The 22,936-nt window shown below is 38.9% G+C and overlaps 1 protein-coding gene across 1 annotated transcript in view; it reads right to left on the reverse strand.

The window, feature by feature from the left end:
* suz12b (SUZ12 polycomb repressive complex 2 subunit b) overlaps positions 1–22,936 on the reverse strand; it is a 45,518-nt gene extending 22,582 nt beyond the window's left edge. Inside the window, exons 1-4 of the mRNA XM_041217330.1 lie at positions 22,799–22,936; positions 21,539–21,585; positions 21,139–21,203; positions 1,820–1,888 (exon numbers count right to left, since the gene is read on the reverse strand). Of these exons, the coding sequence (XP_041073264.1) occupies positions 1,820–1,888; positions 21,139–21,203; positions 21,539–21,585; positions 22,799–22,898 (281 nt within the window). The 5' untranslated portion in view covers positions 22,899–22,936. The remainder of the gene's footprint in view (positions 1–1,819; positions 1,889–21,138; positions 21,204–21,538; positions 21,586–22,798) is intronic.

A 22,936-nucleotide genomic window follows, 5' to 3' on the forward strand; every position in this document is an offset into this window, starting at 1 on the left:
CATCACAAAGGAACAGACTGGCCTAGAACAATGAGGTCAGCCACACTGACTAGATGCCAAAGTAGGAAAGTTAAGGTACTGGAGGGATTAGCTTTGGCCCTCTGGTTTTTAAACAGAAGTAAATTCAGGGTTAAAGAGAATTTACTATACTATTGTTTATTCAAAGAGCAACTAGTTAAGCTGCAGTCTTTTTCCAAGTTCTAATACTGAATAAGCCAATTCTACATTAGGTTTTATAGTTAGCAAGTCCTGATCAAAAAAAAGTACACATTATTCACACGTCCATTCTTGACCTTCCTTGCTTTCTACAAATACATTGTGTCAGAACAGCTCTCCATCCTGACTTCCTTTCCCATCCCTGCATCCATAATCATTAGTTTGAGCAAAATTACCTTCAATACAGTATAGTTTACTGTAATGAAAACTGTAAAATTAACAAGGGAAACGGGATTTGTTCTTGACCCACTTTTGATTATTAAAAACAAAATCAGCATTTGATCATACTTTCACATTACAAATCAAAAGCAACCAATGAAAAGCAGCAGGTTTCTGGTGTATGATTAGGACTTAAAACAATACTTCCAAGAATCAACATTGATTAGTTCAGGTCAGGAAAATGAGTTTCAGCAAGGGCTCAATGCAAGTAGAAAATGTAATTCTCTACTACTAGCTTTCTCTACTCACCCAAAAGCATTGACTCATCATAGGGATACAGTTCCACAAGTATCAGTTGTTCTCTGGCACCTTTTACAAGTGACTACCACTCTCATATCAGCTTTGACAAAAAGCAATGACAGTCAAGTGTGGAGGACATCATAGCCATATCTGTTCTTGTGCAGTATGGACATGTTCAATTTTGTCTGGGGAGATTGCTCAGGGTCCAGCAAAGTGTCTAGCTTTTGGCCTATTGTCACACGACAATATAACTTTTATCACTGATCCATTATTGCGCAACCTCAGAACCAGCAGTTATGTTTTTTCAAACTGTCAACAACATGAGGAAGAATGTTCTATTTTCAATGGGTGATAAGGCTAATTAATTGCTAATTACTAGAGACAAAGGGAATTTTCAGGCGCTGATATTCTTTTTTTTTTAAATACACAATTACCTTGTGAAGTAAAAATGTTTCAGTTGGCACTGTTACACCCAATATGGCAACAAAATTAGAAAATTTGGCAGCAGAAAACTAAAAGTGTCAAGCTTTTTAAAAAAAAATCCCAAAGATATTTTCAATTAGTGGGGGTAATTCATAATTTGATTATACCCTGGAGGAGTTCCTCATCATGTGAAACACTTTTTAACTGTTAAAAACACAATGTAATTCCTAGCATAAAAACATTCTGAACTCAAAAATAAACGGGTCAGATGTGTTTGAGACCCACAGTTTGAATTAGGATTTCAGAAATAAAACCAGCAACTGATGACTACAAAATATTACATGTGAAGTAAGGGAAAAGTGTAGTGTATTATGTATAACAAAGGAAAAATATTCCCCAATTCCCAAGAGTTCCAGCCCATACACTGTTCCCACTGGTTGTTAATTAACTTCAACATATCTAGGTTTGCCAGCCAATTAAGCACATTTTACCATTTAACAGATTTGGCATATCAACAGTTGAATGGTTCCTTCTCTAGGCTCTCTTCCCCAACAGCGACCAGTTTTAATTACAATCTCTGCAGATGGATAGTGGAAAACACTATATAGACCCAAAAACTGGAGACTAAATGTGGAAAGGTTACACTGAATTAATATTAAGAGTCAAGCAACACTACATATCAAAATGCACAATATTTTCACTCATTATGAAATCAACTTACCTGGGAGATTCCTGCTCTCCCCTCATCTTCTCTACTTTGGCCAACATATCATTCACTTTAAAAGTTTTCCTGCAGCAATTTAAAAAAGTATACATTTAGCATCAGACATTGGTACAGAAAGCTAACTAGGCTACTAAATCTTAGTGAACTTCCCTCCAATTACCAAATTCACCATCCAGCTTATATTTTGCCTATTTGAACAGTGCAACTTGGAAAGAAAACTTATCCTTTCACGACCACAGGACTTCCCAAAATGCTTTATGGCCAATGAAAAGTACTTCTGTAGGCACATTTGCAATATAGGAAACACAGCAGCCAATTTCTCCATAGCCATCTCCCAAAAGCCAGAGAGATAATGACAGATAATCTGCTTTGTGATGTTGATTGAAGGATAAATATTGGCCAGGGCACCAGGGATAAGCTCTTCTTTGAAATAATGCTATGGTTCTTTTACATCCACCCAACAGGGCAGCAGGGACCTCAGTTTAACATCCAAAAGGCAACTCCAAATAACGGGAAATACAACAAGTCTGAAACAAAAATAGAAAATGCTAGAAACACACAGATCAGTTAGCATCTCTGGATGAAAGACAGCTAATATTTCAGGCTCCCATCCATCAGAACCAATTGAATATTTTAATAATTGGAATCTACAACCTGTTTGAATTGGAGGGAAAGAATGCGCAAGTGAGATAGTGCCGAAAAAAAGTGTACACTGTACTTTCACACCCTCAGGATACCCAAAAATGTTTTACTGCAATTAATTACTTCACAGACAGCACAAAGAACACAAAAAAATGGGAGGAGTAGACTGTCAGGCCCCTCGAGTCTGCTCCATCACTCATTATCATGGCTGATGTTGGGTTTCAATTCCATTTTCCCATCTGCTCCCCATATCCCTCAATTCCCCAAGACCCCAAAAATGTCCGTTTATCCCAGCCTTAATAGGTATTCAACAATAGAGCACCCATAACCTTCTGGGATAAGAGGATTCCAAAGATTCACAACCCTGTAATTTCTAACCTCAGTCCTAAATGATCAGCCCCTTATCCTGAGACTGTGCCCCCATGTTTTAGACTCCCTGGCCAGCAGACACAATCAAACCCTTTTAAGAATTTTGTAGGTTACGATGAGATTGCCTCTCATTCTTCTGAACTCAAGAATATAAACTCAATTTACCCAGCCCCTCATCCCAGGGACCAACCAAGTGATCCTTTGGAGGCAGTACAGCAATGCAAGTATATCCTTTCTTAAGTGTGAAGACCAAAACTGCAGAGGACTCCAGATGCGGTCTCACCAAAACCCTATACAATTAACAAGACTTCTTTATTCTTGTATTCCAATCCCCTTGAAATAATGGCCAACATTATGGGGAGGTAATAGCATAGTGGTATTGTCATTGGACTAGTATCCCAGGGACTCAGTATGATGCTCCAAGCAATCCCAATTCAATTTAAATTCAATAAAAATCTGGAATTGAAAGCCTCAGTAATGGGACCATGAAGCTTGTAAAAACCCATCTGGTTCACTAATGTCCTCCAGAAAAGAAAACCTGCCATCCTTACCTGTCTGGCCCACATGTGACTCCAGACCCACAGCAATGTGTTAAATGCCCTCTGAACAAGGGCAATAAATGCCCACATCCTATGAACAAATTAAAAACATGCCACTTGCCATTAACTGCTTGCTGCACCTGCATGCTAACTTACTGCGTTCCTTGCATGATCACACCCAAGTCTCTTTGAATATGAACACCTACAAGTTTCACACCTTTTAAAAAACATTCTGCTTTTCTATTCTTATGACCAAAGTGAATAACTTCACATTTCCCTACATTATACTCCATCTCTTTGTTCACTCACCTAACCTATCTATAATCTTTTTTGCAGCCTGTGTCCTCGCTACACAATCTTACCTTCCCACCTAGCTTGGTATCAAACTTCCTGATACATAAATGGCTAGGATGAAAAGACAAAATAATGTAGATTGTAAATAGCTGGGGCCCCAGCACTGGTCTTGCACTCCACTATTCACTGCCTGCTAGCTTGAAAAGGCCCTGTTTATGCACACACTCTGCTTTCTATTTGTTAAGTAATCCTTTATCCATGCTAAAATATTACTTCCAACTACATGAGTCCTTATCTTGCTCACTAACCTTCTGTGATACCTTGTCAAAAGCCCTTTGGTAGTCCAAGTATGCTACATCTACTGGTTCTCCTTTATCAACCCTACTAATTATATCTTCAAAAAATTCTAATAAGTGTCAAAAAAGGATTTCCCTTTACTAAAAGAACGATTAAAATCTATCCAGAGTACAGTAACCTGTAGCCCGACTTATCCGAATATTAGTTATTGTTCTTTTCACTTGGCTATTTCTGGCATAACATTTTAGTTTAAATTTGTCTTCAGTCTCAAGCAAAAAGTTTCAACTCTAAATATGGCAGATCCATCTCGTAACCTGGCCGCAACTGTGGTGCTAAGAAATGCTGCAACCATCCAGCTTTTGAAATACAAATAGACATACAATTTGATTACTTATTAGCTAATTAGCAAAACAACTATTTCAGAAGATGATGGTTGGAGCATAGAAACTTCTTTACAGTACAGACCAAGAAGCAGGGGGTGCCAAAATTAGACTACACCACTAACTAGAGGATGTATTTAACTTACATTTATACAGGCAGGTTCAGTTGAACTTCCTAGTTCACATTTCTATAGGTAGGAGGAGGAGGAGCAACTTGGTTGAGAAATTAAAAACATACTGGACACATTGTGTATTAAATCTATTGAGTATAGTTCCTAAGATTTGGGAAGCTTATACAGGCCAGAATGTTCTGGTTTTATCCTTAAACAATGGTGGGTTAACAGGTTTCAGTCATGGAGCAATAGGGGCACTGCCTCAGCAAACCCCTAGGAGAATTCCTGCAAGATAGGTGTGCAAGATTGGAACAGGCTCAGATGTGAAATTAAACTCCTTGCTGGCATTAATAGCCAAAGACACACAAGAATAGCAAAGTATCAATGTCCAGGCAGCACCTGTGAAAGCACAACCCAGCAGAGCACCAAAATCCTCAGCAGAGAAATGAAAGACGACAGGTTCTGGCTTAAATTCCAGTTTTCTGATATTCCACTGGTATTAAAGTCAGCTAAATCAGTCTCTAGCAACACTGAAGTCCCTAGTTCATAGATGCAGAATTGTTGTCAAATTTCAGAAAAGGGTTCAGTAAAAGTATTCAAATGGATTTGGCACTCTTGCACCCTTATACAAAATAGGAAAGTTTGCCAATGCCTAATGAGATTTGTAACTACAGATTTACTTAATAATGAAGTTAATGAAGATAACTAATTTGAGTTGATAACTTCTAGAGGTAACTGCTTCAAAACTACACCTATCATGGATATATTACACCTCAACAGGTTAACTGGCCATTCATCTCATTGTTATTTGTGAAACCTAGCTGTTTTTAAAGTATAATTTCCGTTTCATGACCCACGTACAAAGACTATAATGCAACAAATGCAGTCAGGAAGAGATTGGTCCGGGGGGTGGTGGAGAGAGAGATAGATAGATAGATAAAGAGGCTATACTGGGGAGGGCCCTCACAGACAGGAAATTTCAGTGCATGGGGCCGAGGCAGCTAAAGCACAACCAGTGGTCAAAGTAGCTGTACAAACAGTCATGACTTAGAGAAGGGAAGATTCGACGGGTGTAAGGTTGGAGCAGTTACAGAGAGAGAGATGGAGAGCATTGGGACCATAGAGTGATTTAAACAGGTGAAAGAGTATTTCAAATGGAGAAATTAGGAGGTTGGAAGCCACTGGATAGAAGGAGGATAGTGTGGCTGGCCATGTTAAAAGCTGCAGTGAGGTGGTGGGATAATGCAGGCTCAGTGAACATCAGTGGACCTTAGTTACTGTCAATCTAGGTACAATGGCAGGGAGGAAACTTAAGAAATTTGAGAAAGATGGGTAGGGATTTGCGAAGGAACACATTCGAAGACTTTGATGCAGGGAAACCTAAAAAAAATGGCGCTGTTCATGTAATCACTATGTGGATTTCTTTGTAGAAACTGTCAAAGCAGGAAATACTAAGCAGGTTCACTGGCTTTTAAAAAGGTAGAAAATCCTCATCAAAACCAAAAAGGAACGCAGATGATTCCCTTTACAATTCAAAAAAATTGGAAAGGTGAAACAGCAAGTAAAGGATTCATGTCAAATATGAATTAGCACAGAAGGAACAGTTAACAAGTCTAAAAGTCTGATCAGATGAGAAAACTGTGCCACGTGGACAATAATGGGCTAAAATGCATTTAATTCTTTGCTCTTAAGTTTCTCCAACCTCTCCTGAAAGTGCCAACACTTGTTCAGATATGGCACCTGAGACTGGGAGCACCAATAGGCAAGATTTGAAAAGCATCACCGCCAAAGCCCATGCCTGCCCTCATCCAATAACTACATTTACAGCAACAGCCAGTGAGCTAAGCCAACAACCAGGTGCATACCCACTGCCCCAAACCAGTACATGTCAATGGTAATATAACCCAAAACAAAACACCTCAGCAGCAACTATTTTTGACGGCAAGATCCATCTTTGTACTGCAGTACCAGTGGACAAAGCATTTACCCATTGCAGCAGTATTTGTCAGCAGTTATAAATACTCAATATTAACTGCTTTCAATGAGCCCTCAGCCCAATCATCATTCTTCCATCATTACTATGACCTGTGTGAATCACATCCAAATGAGTACAGTCGTAGGGATGAATCAACATGCCCTTCAAGAGAAAAAGGTACTAAGGCTATCTCACAAACACACCAGATGATACAAAATTTGAATTGAACTTCAAACCCATCAGTCACCAACCTGTGGTGTCAGCTACTCTTGGTAAAACATGCTAGAGTCAGAAAACTGGTGATTCAAGGCCCAATTCAGAATTTGGGCTCAATAATCTGGACCGACTCTTCAGCTGGCATTGAAGGATTTTCACTTTTTAACACATCCAATACTTTGCCAAAACCCTTATCCCCTCTGGACTGGATTGTTACAATTACCTCCTCCCAAACCTCCCACTAACCTCAAAACTCTGTCCTCAGCAAGTCGTTTCCAACTTCACTGACCTGTATTGATTTTGTATCCAAACATTATTAAAATCTTTATCTTCAAATGCCCCAGTGGTCTCAATCCCTTGCAACCTACTCCACTGTTACATACTCTCCCATACCCTTTGGTCCACTGGCTCTAGTTTTATATACATCAGCTTTTCATTGGTAATCAACTTTAATCCATCTCAAACCTTACTGCATGAAATTCCATGTCTAAATCAGTCCCCAACTTTAAAACACTCCAATCTTTTGCCTCAAGCTTTGATAAATCTCAAGTACAATACTGTGGCTCACTATCCTGTTAAATCTTTTTTTCTTCACAGAATGCATGGGAATATTTTCTAACATGAAAAGGTGCTTTGTAAATGGTTACTGCTGTTGATGTGTTATTAATTCCTCTACTATGCAGCAGCACCATGTAATTTTGCTGAAAGTCAATCAGAAAAGACTCAAGAATTGCATACATACAGAAGAGGCGAGGCTTTTTATTGTCCAAATAAAAGGATCAGGACAATATGCAAAAACAGACAGTAATGCAGAGCAGTTTAACTGAACCTGCGTGAGCAAGTCAAAATGTCTGAACAAGATGGATACTGATCCTTAAACTCAAAAAGGAAATTAACCCACATTAAACAGCCCAAATTGTTTAGCCATGGCAAGGAACTGAAGTGTTGAAATCCTGCATACCACAATTTTAAAAAGTGAAAGTGTGCTGTGACACAGACATGAGGTGCCAATCTACAGTCCATCACCTATTATTAATTTACTACAATACTACTGCCTTGAGCTAGCTAATTCAATGACACATGCCAACTGCAAATCCATTGTTGGCTCACAATACACTCTGTCCCTCCCCAAATTTCCTTCTCAACCAATCCAGCTGGGTAACATTTATTGGTAGGTTGAATGGCTCCACGATAGCACAATTTGTACCACTGCTGGAATGAAGAGTGAACTTTACTTATTGTTGTTTCCTGTGAATAATCAGACCTTTACTATATTAAAAAAGGGCCCATCAAGTATTTTAGACAACACTGTTACTTACAACACAGTAAAAGCAAAGTGACACAAAAAAAAGAATGGCTATGTCAAATAACCTTGCAGAACTGGCAATGTCAGAACTGCAGTTTCACTCTGATAAAATTGTAAACGGATGTAGTAATGCACAACTTTAATTTTAGTTAAGGTGTTAAATACAGGGCTATGTACACAGTGCCAATTTTAAGTTACTTTGATACATTGATTACACTTGTTTTCAGGTATGAGGCAAATCCAGTGAAACATTCTCAAGTTTAAAATATTCTCTGCCTCAAACCCAGAAAGCACTGCAAAACGCAATGCCTTTGCATAATTGATGGCAAAAATTAATTCTCGACCGAATTCAGTCAGATCCCCACAAAATTAGTTGGTGTCAATTGCCCCAGAATTTTCTTTAAACAAGTTAGGTAATTTCCAACTGACAGGGCAGCTTCCCACCAGTGATGTAATTCAGTGCATCCTAAAATTGTAGTGACTTGTGTGCAGGGAGTATCAGCTCCAAAATTTACATCTTTTGCCAAGCATTTAAAGCTTAATTGGGCATGATGTTCCATGGTGCAGACAGTGATGGCTTGATGCACTTCATTTGTGCCTTACTTCTGATTTTAGTTACTGAGCACCTATGCCCACAAGCTAAGATGACTCTGAAAAACCAAGCTGCACCATTTGTGCAATAATCACAAACATGCATCGGTCGGGTAGACAGCAGCGCACAAGGCTTCTTTGCCCCAAATGAAACAAATCAGATTAGGAATAGTAAGACACTCAGAGGGCATTAACCTCAGATGGAAGCCTGTTTCTGTGCTGTATGCCCAATGCAATTTTATGCTGTATATCCTATGCAATTTTAACGACCCACAGTCAGGCCCACATCCTGTAAATTTGCAATTTAATTTATACTGGACCAAGTAAAAAATAAATCTTTGGAATTAAAGATAAGTTGAAAGATAGTTATTTTTCCTTTCAAATGCAAAAACCTATAGCTGAGAAGTAAAGTTCCATGCAGCAATTTCTGGGGCTATCAAGTTAAAGAACCAACTACAAAATTGAAGTTTTTTTGTGCAAGAGTATAATTTAGTACTTTGAGGGGGCACAGTAGCAATCTATGTATCCTTTAGTTATATAATTTAGGGGTAAATAAACCGAACATTTGTGACACACAAGTGCTAGGCGATGACCATCGCAACAAGAGAGAATCTAACCATTTCCCCTTAATGTTTAACAACATTACCATTGCTGAATCCTCCAACATACAGGGGGGAACCATTGACCAGAAACTGAACTGGACCAGCCACATAAATACTTGACTGGAAGAACAAGTCAGAGGCTCCAAGGAAATTCTACAGAAATTAAGTAATTCCTGATTCCCCTAAAGCTTGCTGAATGCACAAGAGGAGTGTAATGGAATACTTTCTAGTTGCCTAGGTAAGTGTAGCTCCAACACTCAACATGCTCGACAAAGCTAAAAGTAAAATGCTGCAAATGTTGCAAATCTGAAATAAAAACAAAAAATGCTGAAAAACTCAGGTCTGGCAGCATCTGTGGAGAGAGAAACAGAGTTAATGTTGAGTCCATATGACCCTTCTTCTGAGATATTGAAGTAGAAATGAGAAAAATTTTATCCTGTTTAATAGGGGGTGGAGCAAGATAGAAAGCAGGGATAGTTGTCAGCCAAGGAGAGATTGACAAAGGTGTCATGGACACAAGACAAAGGGAGTGTTAACGGCAGTGGTAAAGACTAAAGAAGATGCTGGTAGTGGCACAAAGGTAACAGCAGAATGTGTTATTGGCAGAACAAGGATCAACGCTCTGAAAGCACAACAGAGAAACCAGTGACATAGCTCATGGTCCGAAGGGCATGTCCATCTCCTCCATCTTTACTCCTTTTTTAATGCAATTGTTTTTTTTTAAATTTTGATTTTTAATTTTTTGACTTTTTCTCCAACCCCTCCCCCCTCAGGGCCACCTGTCACTGGTTTCTATATCCCTGCTTTCTACCTTGCTCCACCCCCTCAAACAGTATAAAATCCATCCCATTTCTATTTCTCTTTAGCTCTGAAGAGTCATGCAGACTCAAAACGTTAACTGTTTCACTCCCCACAGCCTGCTTGATCAGCAACCCATTCACCATCTTAAGTACTCAATCGCTCCATCAATAGCACACAGTGGCAGCCGTGTACCATCTACAAGATGCACTGCAGCAACTCATCAAGGCTCCTTCAACACTCCTTCCAAACTCTCAACTTCTACCTCCCAGAAGAGAACGGACTGCAGGCACATGGGAATATCACCTGCAAGTTCCCCTCAGTCACATACCATCCCAACTTGGAACTAGATTGTCGTTCCTTCACTGTCACTGGATCAAAATGCTGGAGGCCATGCCCACCACCACCCCAACAGAATTGGATGTACCCATCCCACATGGACTAAAGTCAGCTCACCTTCTCAAGGGGTAATTAGGGATGGACAATAAAATGGTCTTGTCAACACTTAAACCCCATACTTTTGTTGGCTGTAATTCATTTCCTCAGGAGGAAGTGAGCGAACTCACATGGCAACTAAATGACAAGCTGCAAGATATTTATGATCTTCTTGGCAAGAGTTTTTTTTGGAGATTGGCTTAAAATCCCTTTATATAGATGGTTTATGTACAAAAACAGACAGAAACAATGAAAACATTTTGTGACATTAATGCACAAGCTTATTCATTTCCACCTGTTGCGACAGTACTTTTAAAGTATTGAAGTTTATGGCATGCAGAAGAGAAAATTAATTCTGAACAATGAGAAAAATCTTCACCCTTCCAGCAGCCTAGGGTTAAGTCAGGAAGCAGCTCGCCACAAAGCTCAGAATCCTTCTCGATCCAGACAAGTCCTGCAGCAGTTAGTAATGAAAACAAAAACTCAATCCCAAACACTACCTTTAACTCTAGAATTAGTTACTGCATGATGATTAGAATTTTTACTATCAGTTTTCCATCATTTCATTCAGCACAGAAAATTAACTGACCCACAACCCATAGCACCAGCTTCTGAAGAGTCTGCTGCTTCAATATATTGCATTGATCCAAATGCCAATGTTATTTTTGCATTGCCCAGATCCTCAAAACTACCTTAATCTCATTTGGCTAGTCTGTAACTGTACCTATACACTTATGAACACTACTTTCCACTGACAATATAATTAGATCCAACTATCTAGAGATCCCTCTAAAAACAGGCAGTCAACCAAAACTTCACAAAACTCAAAGTGACTAGTTGTTAAATTCAGCTGTACGAACTACCTACTGAAGTACACTTAGTCACCGTGTGCATTACAGACTGGAAAAACAAGAATCCACTTATCACGCATCATAGTGCACAACTGGAGATTGCAAAGCTACAGATTGCAACTTTGACGTGACTGAAGCCAAATGAAACAAGAGCATTTACATGCAAGTTGTAAATTGCTAAGCATCTAAGTCAATTCAAGCCAAGTTCTGGGTAACTTTTAGGAGCAAAGTGTAGACAACACTTTGTAAACAAACAATGATGAATGCTTTCAAAGAAAGAATACTTTAAAATTTGATCAAAATATTTCTGTACTAAGGCAATAGTTATTAAAGAGATGGGCTGGGGCAGAGTTACTGAGATATTAACATTGAAACATTCAGACTGCTGGATAAGACATTGTAATAAATGCTTTTTCCATTCAAGTCAAAATACAACCTGGTCAAGACACCTCAGACACTGACGAAAGGTCGACCTGAAATGATAACTTGCTCTTTCCACAGATGCTGCCCAACTTGTCAAATTTTTCCAGTAGTTTTTGTTTTTAAATACAAGTTACACGTGCGCTAGCAGACAGGTGCTATGATTCAGCAACATGTCCATCCTGCTAAATCACGATGCCTTATACTAATGTCAAAAATTGAAACGTGAAAGTGGCTTTTAGTGGAAACCTACTGTTGATTGCCAGCGTCCTTGGCCAAGAAACTGCACATAAGAGACTAATGAGATGACAAACATTGCATTGCAAGGACAATTTCATAGATTAAATAATGAGAAACTGCTTCAAGTGGCAGAAAAAGGTCAGTATTCAGAGGCACAGACTTCAAAGTTTGACTAGTAAAATAACCCGGTGGTGACATGAAGGATAAAAGATTACGCAATTAGGGGTTACAATCTGGAATGCACCAACTGAAAATGGTGATGGAAGCAGATCAACAGTAACTTCCAAAAGAAGCTGGATAAGGAAAGGGAAAATTTGTCAAGCTTTAAATTTAAAAAGCCAAAGCTGACACAGGCACAATGGGCCAGTTAATCATTGTCGTTAGTGCATCATTCCATGATTCGGTAAATAAGTCTTGAGCTCCTCTCTCAAAAAAAAAACAATGCCTGAATTGAAACTAATTTTTTTTTTAAGTAAGACTTTTATAGCAGCAAGTGGTGGCAGTGCAGCAGGTAAGAGCTCAGTCAGTTTTTGTGCAGATAGTTAAATTACAAACAACTAGGGAATTTAATACGTTTTACCTTTATGTAGGGCCTTTCACATCATAAGGAGATATTAGATTCTGTTCCCAATAATGGAGAGGAGTGAATTTCCAAAGCCAAAGCAGAGAATGTTTGATGGACTACAGGACCAAAGGTCAGCCAGATGGAACAAAGCTCGTGTGAAACTAAAACAAGCATTTTGAAATAAAATGTGCTGGGCAGGGAAGTCAATGAAATTCTGAATGAACAGAATGAAAGTAGTTAAGCACAGGATGCGAATGGCACACTCCAGGACAGACATTCTGTATTACTCCCAATACATTCTCTCACAAAGCAAATGCTATTTCATCACTCCACATGACTCAAAACAAAAAACTGAGTCCCTCTCAATGCCAGCTGTCTATCATTAGAATCCAAATATAAAGAGACTGCTCTAACCCACCACCAGCAACTACTTAAGATTTACATTAACATTTCTTCCATTAACCTGGCAGGACCAAAAACTGATTCTGGTCATTTCTTGTTTTTTCATGATTTATCAGGCTCCAATCTAAAGACAAGCTTTTCCAATTTAAAAGCAAAGATGTTACCTATAACTGAGCTTTCTACACCCTGGTGGTACATGTTATTATTAGCTAAACTAATGCGAGTAGTCCTGACCAGAGTTAAAACCAAATGTCAGCTGTCCCTCAATCAGAACAATATTTGCTTAGGGTCACAAGTTTCCACCATGGGCTTTCATGTGACTGAACCGGCTGATTCTCAACCTGCAGATCTTTGTGGCAGGGCATCTAACAAGATAGTCGGATCCAAAGTTAAAGAGTCACTTTTCTTCTTTCCTTCTCCACTGCTGCTCTGCCTTATCATTATGGCATTGGGACTCAAACCTGATGCAGCTTGATGCACAAGTGGTCACCATTCTAACAATTGGTAGCAAGTTCCTCCCAGTCATCAAGGTCAATGCCACTGCACTTCTAGGGGTTTTCTTCATCATTTCTTGAAACACTGGCCATTTGAGAATGGAGAGAACAGGACCTAGCAGGGGAAGATGGTTTCCAGCCATCCAGACAACATCCAGTCTGTCAATGTTGATTTGCCCAAATGCTTGTGAACCTGGTTTCAAGAAGGAAGCTAGCATCTGTTCAACAGTCCTCCCAATGGATCTGGAGCAGGAACCCTGTTGATTAAATTTCTCTCGCACTCCTATGTGTTGTTGATGCAAAGTCCAGGTCTCGCTACAGTACAGGAATACAATGACAACTGCCCTGTATATTAGGGCTTCTGTTGACATGCAGAGGTCATTGTTGTCAAGCACTCTCTGCCATCGTTCAAAAGCAGCTGAACTGGCCCAGCTCATTTGGTGTTGGATCTCCAGTCAATGGTGGCCAAAGTAAAGTGCTCAACATATTCCCATGTTAAAAACATTACATTTATCCTCTTTCACAACATTGCTAAAACTTACCTCCTGCTTTTATATTAGTACGATTTTAAATTGTTCCCAAAAAACAACAGCGTCTCAGACCTTGTACAACTTCAGGGCCTTCCAAAATGTTTTACAGATAATTTGCAAGTCTGTTCCAGATTATGAAATGGAATTTAGTAGCATAAATGTTGGCTGCTGCCTTAAGACACCAACCCCTAGTATAAATGCCATTACAGGTATTCATGTAGGTGCAGCCTCCTAAGACTTCCAAGGAACAAAAACCCCACATTATACCTCATTTACTTTACAGAATTACCTTAACAGCAATAGCACAGAGATAACCCTGTAAATAAAGGTAGTGTCATTATGCTATTAACATCCAAAGCATCAAGAATTCTCCCTAGGGTGAGGTTCCTGAACAAATAAGAGACAGCAGTGTTATGTTTCAGAAAGTCAATCTTTTACACACTTTTAAGTATTTACAGAGATAGACATTACAGACCTCCTCAGCCAGCAACCAAAGTTTATCTGTTCCTTTTTATAGGGCACATGAATTGCCAGATGATGCCCAGCACCTGCATACAATTAACAAACAGCCTACTGACACAAAGTGTGGAATTAATATCAGAAACTTTGTATTATATTCCAGCATTGACAAAAACTTAGTCCTGAGATATAGCAAAAGGCAGTGTATAATTAATAGCAAATATTTAACACTGGCATACAATTATCTAGTATTGTCCTAAGATGGGAGAGATTCATCAGAAAGGGAACTGCACAAACACTTCAACGGAAGCAGTTGTACCATTGACTGAGGTACCAAACCTCAAAGTGTCATCTCACTGCACGGATTCCTTTCCACAGTGCTGTTTACACTCTGGTAGCTTCCTCAAGTCGATATTCCTCATGCCTGAGCTTTTGAAAACAGACTGTCAGCAAGGTATGTTTCACAGCCAAGCTAATCCCTACACTAACCATATATTTATGCATATTGTACCCACACTTAGACTGAGATCAGTTCACTCAAAGACCAGGGATTGAACCCATGTCAAGTTTGATCTGTAGAACTCAACCGCTCACTGGTAAACTTGTTACACTAGTGAAATAAGGGAAAAGTAAATGAAATGTATTTATCCTTCCTTCTTGTTCTATTTCTGCCAGTTCCAAATTCTGGTAAAACTATATGAAACTCTAAATGATATTTAAAAGCATGCCATTGCTTTTAAGTTTTAAAAAAAATTAAGAATCAAACCCACCCCACTATAGGTTATATTTATGAACTCACCATTCCCCAAACAAAAGTAGCTCTCCAAACAAGGTCACTGCATAAATTAGAAAAATGCTCAAATTACTGCCCCCTCAAATTGACCTCGAGCCTAAAGCAGCAAGACTAATTATTTCAATACCATTTTACTATTCTATTGAGGGGTGAATGGGAACTGATGTTTTATAGGTTAAGTACAAACAGGTTTAGCATTAAGGTCCCATTTAAACACAGCAAACAATAGAACATCCGAAAAATGTTGCTGTGAAGCTTTTAATATTTGCTGACACCAAGGGGTATTTAGTCATCCCACTTAAGGGACTTCATTACCCTCCAGTTTTTTTTAAAGAAAACTATCAACTTTCAGAAAAAGCTCTAAATGAAAGTTCAATTATAAATCCAAGATGACAACATTCTTTAAATCATCAGAATAGTCACAAAGTGAATGTCTGACATTACCACAGTGGGAATTGAACAACGAATGACAATACAAGTGGACAATAAACTCCCAGAGCAGAAATGATTAACTGATTTAGTTACATGTTTTAAAAGGATGGGATAGAAAAAGGGGGAGAAAATTCACACTGAACTTAAATCCCATACCCAATTTAAAAAGTGTTTAACTGCAACAGCATCCAATGAGTCTTTTTTTTTTAAAGACCTGTAAACTACAATCAGTATTTTTGCCCGACATAGATTGTATTGATTCAAAAAAAATTTGGAAAGGCACTTGATGGCCCAACCAGTTTGTGGTATAAGCAACAATAATGCGATACAGTTTTGCTTTACACAGGTACTAAAGTTCGATTGTAAAACTGAAGTCAGGTCCTAGATGGAGGGAACCCGATACTGTTCGTATGGAAATTCAAAGAAAGTGACAAGTTTATATATTTTTCCAGAAATATCCACATTTATGCATGACTTCCAAAGTTAATACATTGAAAACCAGGAAGTTATTTCCACAGTAATATTTATACAATGCTTCAAAAAGATGACCTGTATGGATGAGTCTCACTATTGGTAATTGTAATCGATAAGCTTTCCTATTAACTTTAGCATTACCTCCCTACCACCATCCACAATGCACTTAAAGTTACTTTGTCTATCTTAGTCTGCAAAAAATAGAATGTAGAGTTATGACAAAAACTAAAATTGTACTTCTGTAATATTTTGATGCTCCCATCAAGTTTTCAGGTATCAAATGAAAACAACAGCTTCAACTCATTAAGGAACAAGTGATTTATGATTTCAAATTTAAGCCAATCCAGTCAAACAATACAACCATTTTGAAATAAGGGGAGTTTTAGTGTTAAATTTATTACAGATGCACTTTTAACACTTGCATCAATATGTGGATCAAGTGGCAACCAAACTAGCATAGCAAAATTAATATACCACCTGAAAAAAATAACCTCAAGATAGATTGCAGTTTTAAAAAATTAGCACATGGTTTACATGTGGGAGAATTATACTCTGAAGGAACAGTTGGGGAAAAACTGCCAAATTGAAGCTGAATATTTATATAAGAAGCCAAAGGAAAAAGAAACAGACCATTTGTTAGGCATTCACCATTTCCCTAACAATTTTGCCTGAAAAACAAAAGACCATTGGTAAACAGGATTTTCAGCAAAACATATTTTCACAGGTTATCTTTAGTAACATATATATTTCCGGCTTTACATTACTGGATCATTCTTATTCAAATAACTATATACAGGAATAATTTTTCCAGTCATATTTGGATGACATTTCGTGGGTCAAAATCAAAACACCAACAAGGTCCCCTGCACCCCAGTCCAATTATGAAAGCTTCCTCCCTATTTGTTTATTCTGGTTTTGTAATTAAAAATTTGACAATCAACTTACAAAATATTTTCAGAATAGTGCTTTTATGAAATTTGCTCAACTTATCCTTTCACAAATTTAAGATACAACATCTCATTTGCTGACTATGCATTCACATGCATGTTCCGAAGCCTCTGAAAACAGGTCCTTCCCCACCCGTACCGCCCTCCAACACTCAGGTCCATCAATGAAAATGCACTAAGAGATTAGGTGTTAGAAGGAAGTAGGGTCCAAAAAATCCAAAAGCAATGTCTCACTCTGACACTCCATCATCCCTGGGTATTTCTTACTGTTTTCACATTTACTTATTACTTGAACTTTTAATTCCATAAAATACAGCAGTTTTTGAAGAACGTAAATTTGATTAATATTCTACCAATGCCCAAGCACGCTTACCAGGGTTACACAGTCAAATACCCCACAGACTTAAAACATTTTATATATACATTTCAGATATATGGAGTTGAGCCAACATCTAACCAACAGTCCAATGTAGCAGTGAGGGAGTGATACATTATAGAAGGGGCTGCCTCTCCATTGCAATATTAAACTTTAACCCATCTGCTTATTCTAGTTAAAAACCACATGGTACTATCAAAAAGGGATTATCAGTGTCCTGGCCAAGACTTTTCCATCAACTAATATCACAGATAGGTTAACCTGTCATTCTTTACATAATTGCATGCAAGGTGCCATGTGCAAAATGTGTGGTACATCTACCCAAGTAGGAAGAGCAAATATACAGTCCTTGGGAATTGCCTGATATAAAGAAACTGCCTATGTTTTGTATTTATGGGGATGGACAGAAATATATTAAGTTTCTCTAAACAGAGTGCCATAGTGTAAGGCTCTAAAAGACTAAAATTTGAACAAGCGCTGAACAATTTAAATGCAAGCAGGCATTATTCAGACAAGATAACATACACCCAATCACAAAAGCATGCTTAGTTCCAAACCCAAATTACTAGCTTGGAACCTAATCAAGATCTATTCAAATACAATCTTTTTGCAAGATTTCCTAACAACCAACACAGCCTTCAACGGGTTATTTATTTGAGACACAAACCAATTTAGAAGCTGAAAAAATATTTTATAGGAGAACCCATAAAAAAATCTAATCATTTTCTACTTAAAAAGCCACCTGCACTCTGGAATTTCAATGTTTGTTCTCCATTTGAAACAAACCAGAACAGGATAATAAAACCTCAATTCCTTCATCTAACTGTTGATTATCAGTCTGATGTTCCAAGTTGTGACCAATGAAAGCCAGCATTATGACTCAATCTAAATGAACTAGAATCAGAAAATGTAGCAAGTGTGCTGTTGTCAGAGTTTTAAAAGGTTTTTTTTTACTTGTGCTGACTTTCTGTACACTTTCAATATATTCTGATTTTAGTTTAAACAGCCATCATTTGTATTTTTACTTCATGTCACTCCATAGCAGAGTTCCCACCAATACCTGAAGGATCAAAACTCAACCCACCTGCTAATCTCAGGAGTAACAAGTAAATTATTTTGGTAAATCACCCACCTTAAAACAAATTCCTATTAGAGATGTAGGTTCTTTCCCCAGAGAATTTATAAACTCAAAAGAACAAGTCTTATCTCTCAGATTAGAATTAAAAGAGACAAGCTGTGTCAGCTCAGGATGGATGTTAAGGTTCCCGTGGTACTATTCGAAGAGGCATTAAAGGCAGTGTCCCAGCAAATATTCTTCTCAGCAACACCTAAAGCAAATGAATCAGTTGCCCAGATACTTCCGTTGAAAAGACGGTATACAAATGTATGTGCATCCCTTAAAAAAATGAATGGGAGGGAACCATTTGTAAAGTTGTATTATAGTACTTTACACAAAAACTTAATTGACTCTCATACACTGGTGCACAACAGGATGGCTATGTGGGGCTATATTGCAAAACTATTAAGGTTCAGGCAACATCCCTAAAACTTAGTGTTGTTTGCGGCTCTGTGGATCTTAATATCGTGCAATAGATCGACTACACTACCTGTTTCCCCCTTCCAATTTTCTACTGAAGGCAGCAACTCTCACTGGGTATAGCTGCACAGTTCTAGAAACCTTCTGGTGCTCATCCAAGGTGATTTTTCATTGTATATCTAGACACCAAAGCACTTGGGCAAACAGGGAGAACAAATTTGCCATCTTCAGAAACATCTCTGCAAAACTCTGCTTAATATCAATGTGGCACAAGAAAACTACACAAATGTCATATGCATTATTGCTATATCCAGAGGGCTTTAACTAAAAATTACATTTTAAGCAGCAATTCTGCTCACTCTCATGTCACACCTTCTTTCATTCTCCTAATCTGGTCATCGCAATCAGTATTTATACAAATAAGTGAAGTTACGCTGACAATTACAGAAATGTCATACAAAGGAAAGGTAGTAGTTAAAGCACTGGCAAATATTTTAAAACAGATTCAGTAAAAATATTAAGAAAGCAACATTCAAAAATGACTGAATGTTCAGCAGAAGAATAATTTAGAGCTTAATATAGAACATACACAAAAAGGACTATTAACTGTATATAGTTAGATTAAGGGATTCAATAAGTGACAACTCAATCTCAGCAGAAATAAAACATCTATTGCAGCTCTTATGTATTGCGATGGGCATGTTTAAAATATTTCTCATTTTAAAGTACACAAGCTACACGGGAAAAACAGAAACTCATCAATAGGAACACTTGAACACAATTTCACTCTACGCTTTTGAAAAGTAAGGTGCCCCAAAAATCATTGGATATAGAATATTTTGCTGGGTGAGGCGAAACCAAAAACAAAAATAGCTGAAAACTGATCAATAACAGAAGTTTAATAATGTAGTAAAATAGAAGTATTGTGAAAAAGTAAATCCTAAACTGTACATTTTTCACCAGCATCTGTTGCTAGTTTGGAGAGTTAATCACTGGAAATTTAGCCTGAAGATTTATTTAAATGAACATGGACTAAACTCACTGGAGAACATGGGTGACCTTTCACGTGATCAGCAATATGTCCAGCTCCACAGTGGGATTTCCAATTTATGTTTACTCTCTACTTACAATGAACAAAAAAATTAAACCAAGGTGCTCAAGAACTTCCAAAAACCTAACAAGCTCACTTATTCTTATAAGGAAAAGAGCTAGAATTGACAGAACTACAGATACAAACTACATTACATATTGTACAGCCAATTAAATAACTAGATAACTCAATCCAAGCAACATATTACTTAAGATACACATCTTCAATAAACAACTATATAAATTGTACCAAAAATATTACTGGACTGGTAAATGTGGAAGGCCCATGCAGTTTGCAGGAAAGAATAAATTATACCTGCCAGCACAAGCTTAAGGAATGCTTTAGTCACAAAAGCTGAAATTCTGCATGGAGTTAATACTTAATGCGATTGAGTAATACCATACATTAAAATGGCTTTTGTTTAATTTAACCATTCTCATCAAAATATTAACCACAAATTGGACCATTGCTTCCCTTCTTTAGTGACTAAGTCAGTCCTTATTCACTATGAAATCAGAAGAGTTGAAATAGAAGAAACAATTACTGTTTATTATAAATATTATGTTCATCTTGACATTTCATCTCCACTCAATTATGACTAGCTTACCTTAAATTGGGGAACCAACATTCATTCATCTTTACATCTTCAGTCTACATCTGATACTTAGAAGTTCATTCCTGAAGTTATGCACTCAATGTATACAATTACTGGATACCAAGAGATTTTTACTACCTCCTACATTTACAACTCAACACTAAACACACGACAATTCAGGTTGGACAAGTCTCTCAGGAATTAATGTTTGGGCAATAGCGTTTTAATGAGCTAAGTATTTTACCCTCCTGCTCAATTCTACAGTAGGAAGGCAATGAGGGAGACTGGGATTTAATCAAGGTTTCAGGTAAGCATCAAAACAGGACAGACTGGCTTGCACCTTTCCCTAGAGACCTGACAAGTCTTGAACCTGAAAAAAATCAAATTTACTTTATGTTAAAGGCAATTCCTTTCCTTTTGACGTTTTCAACTACAAAATCTAAAAAGATGTTCATGGCCAAAGCCAAATGAACACCCAACACAACAAATGGTTTGAACCAAGAATTGTTTTTTTCCTTTGAGCCGAGCAATAACATTGGAAGCTTTGAAATTACCTTTTGGCATTTGTTCTTGATAACCGGTGTGACATGTAAGTAAGAGTTCTGTGCAAAAAGATGGGCTGAAAAACAGAACAGACTCGTCAGCATATTGCCGTAGGCTTCATCTCCCAATGATCGGGAAGGAATAATTTGCATAACGAGCGGTTTTTTTTAAATTAAATTCAAGAAATAGCACATGTACAAGGTATAAAGAAAGGTCATTTACGGGCCGTGCGGTTAAAAAGATGAAAACAAACACGTTATTAACGGCGATAAAAGCAAAATACTCCGGATACTGGAAATCGTATTAACGCTGACCCATTTAGAATAGCAAAACGCCCGCTCCCCAACACACCTTTATCTCCGGCAAGTGATTCTACATCCAATATACATATATTAAAAAAAATAAACTCACCGCTATGAGGTTTCTGGTTCGGAGAAATCTGTAAATTTGAGTAGGCTCTGGGGAAAACGAAAGGGAACGAATTCGTGTCACAATCTCAACCAGCAACTTTCCCCCCTCTTGCCCCCATCCCACAGACACTCAGACAGCATCCCAATCCCAAAGGGGGCTCTTCTCAACTTTTGGGTGGTGTCCCCACAAATAAAGATCAAACAGTTAATTGTATTTCACCCACACCCCCCAAAGAGAGTACATTTTGGAACTAATGTAAACCAGAACAGATTATCGCGGGAGGGGAGGGGAGGGGAGGGGGGGGGGGGTTAACATTTAAACTCACCCATTAGTTTATAAAATTTAAATTACTTCCCTCCCAGCTTCCCAAGTGTTGAACCTTTCAGGATTTAATTTGGGGGAAAAGAGGGGGAGGGGTGTTTTAAATGGGGTGTTTTAAGGCAGCAAAAACGTGAGCAAAAAAAAATTGTCGTTCAGGAGCTGGTGCTGGTGGTGGGTAGGCGCGCAAACCTGACATCTCCCGGTGCTTAAATGCTGTACAATAGTAAATGGTTGAAGGCGCCGAGTTTCGGGATAAACCCCCTTCCCCAACACCCCCCCCCCCCACCCCCACCCAGGCGGAGGGGGGGGGGGAAGGGGGGGAATCGGCGGGACTGTTCCCCCGGGGTGAGGGGAGGGAGGGAGGGAGGGAGGGAGGGAAGAAAGGAGGGAAGAAAGGCCCTCCGGTTAAAAAAAATTACCCCCCCCCCCCCCCCAGATTAAAATTTCCATTCTTAACCCCACCACCACCAGCTCCCCCTCCTCTCTTCACCCCCGACCCACCAGACCCCGGGGAGGAGGAGGGGGAGAGAGAGAGAGAGAGAGAGAGAGAGATTTGGGGGGGGGGGGGGGCGCCGCCGCAACTCTTTAATATTGTTCAGGTAACGCGGCCTAGTCCAGGAGGTGAATCCTCGGTGTTTACCGCCAGGGCGAGCCGGCTCTCGGTGAAGGGAGGGGAGGGGAGGGGGGAGATGTGACAGGAGCTGAGGGACGGGAGGGAAGGGGAAAGGGAGGGGGTTGATTGGGGGGGGGGGGGGGGGGGGGGAGGAGAGAGGAGGTTGAGGGAGGTGTGAATAAAACCCCCGGGGGGGTGGGGAGTGGGGCTTCCAACGGAAGAAAGATTAATAACCGCTCAAACCGGGGAAACTGATTTTCCAATCTGGGGAGAAATGTTTCTCTCTCTCTCCCTCTCCCTCTCCCTCTGAGGAAAACACAACTTACTCTCGAAGGCCTGCAGGAAAAGCTCGTGGTCGGCCTGGATTTGGTCAATCTTGGGCTTCTTCACGGCGTTTTTTCCCCCTCCGTGTTTGTGAGGAGCCATGGTGGAACTCAGCGGCTCGAAGAGAGGAGGAGGAGGAG

Source organism: Carcharodon carcharias, chromosome 22 (assembly GCF_017639515.1).
Source record: "Carcharodon carcharias isolate sCarCar2 chromosome 22, sCarCar2.pri, whole genome shotgun sequence".
NCBI lineage: Eukaryota > Metazoa > Chordata > Chondrichthyes > Lamniformes > Lamnidae > Carcharodon > Carcharodon carcharias.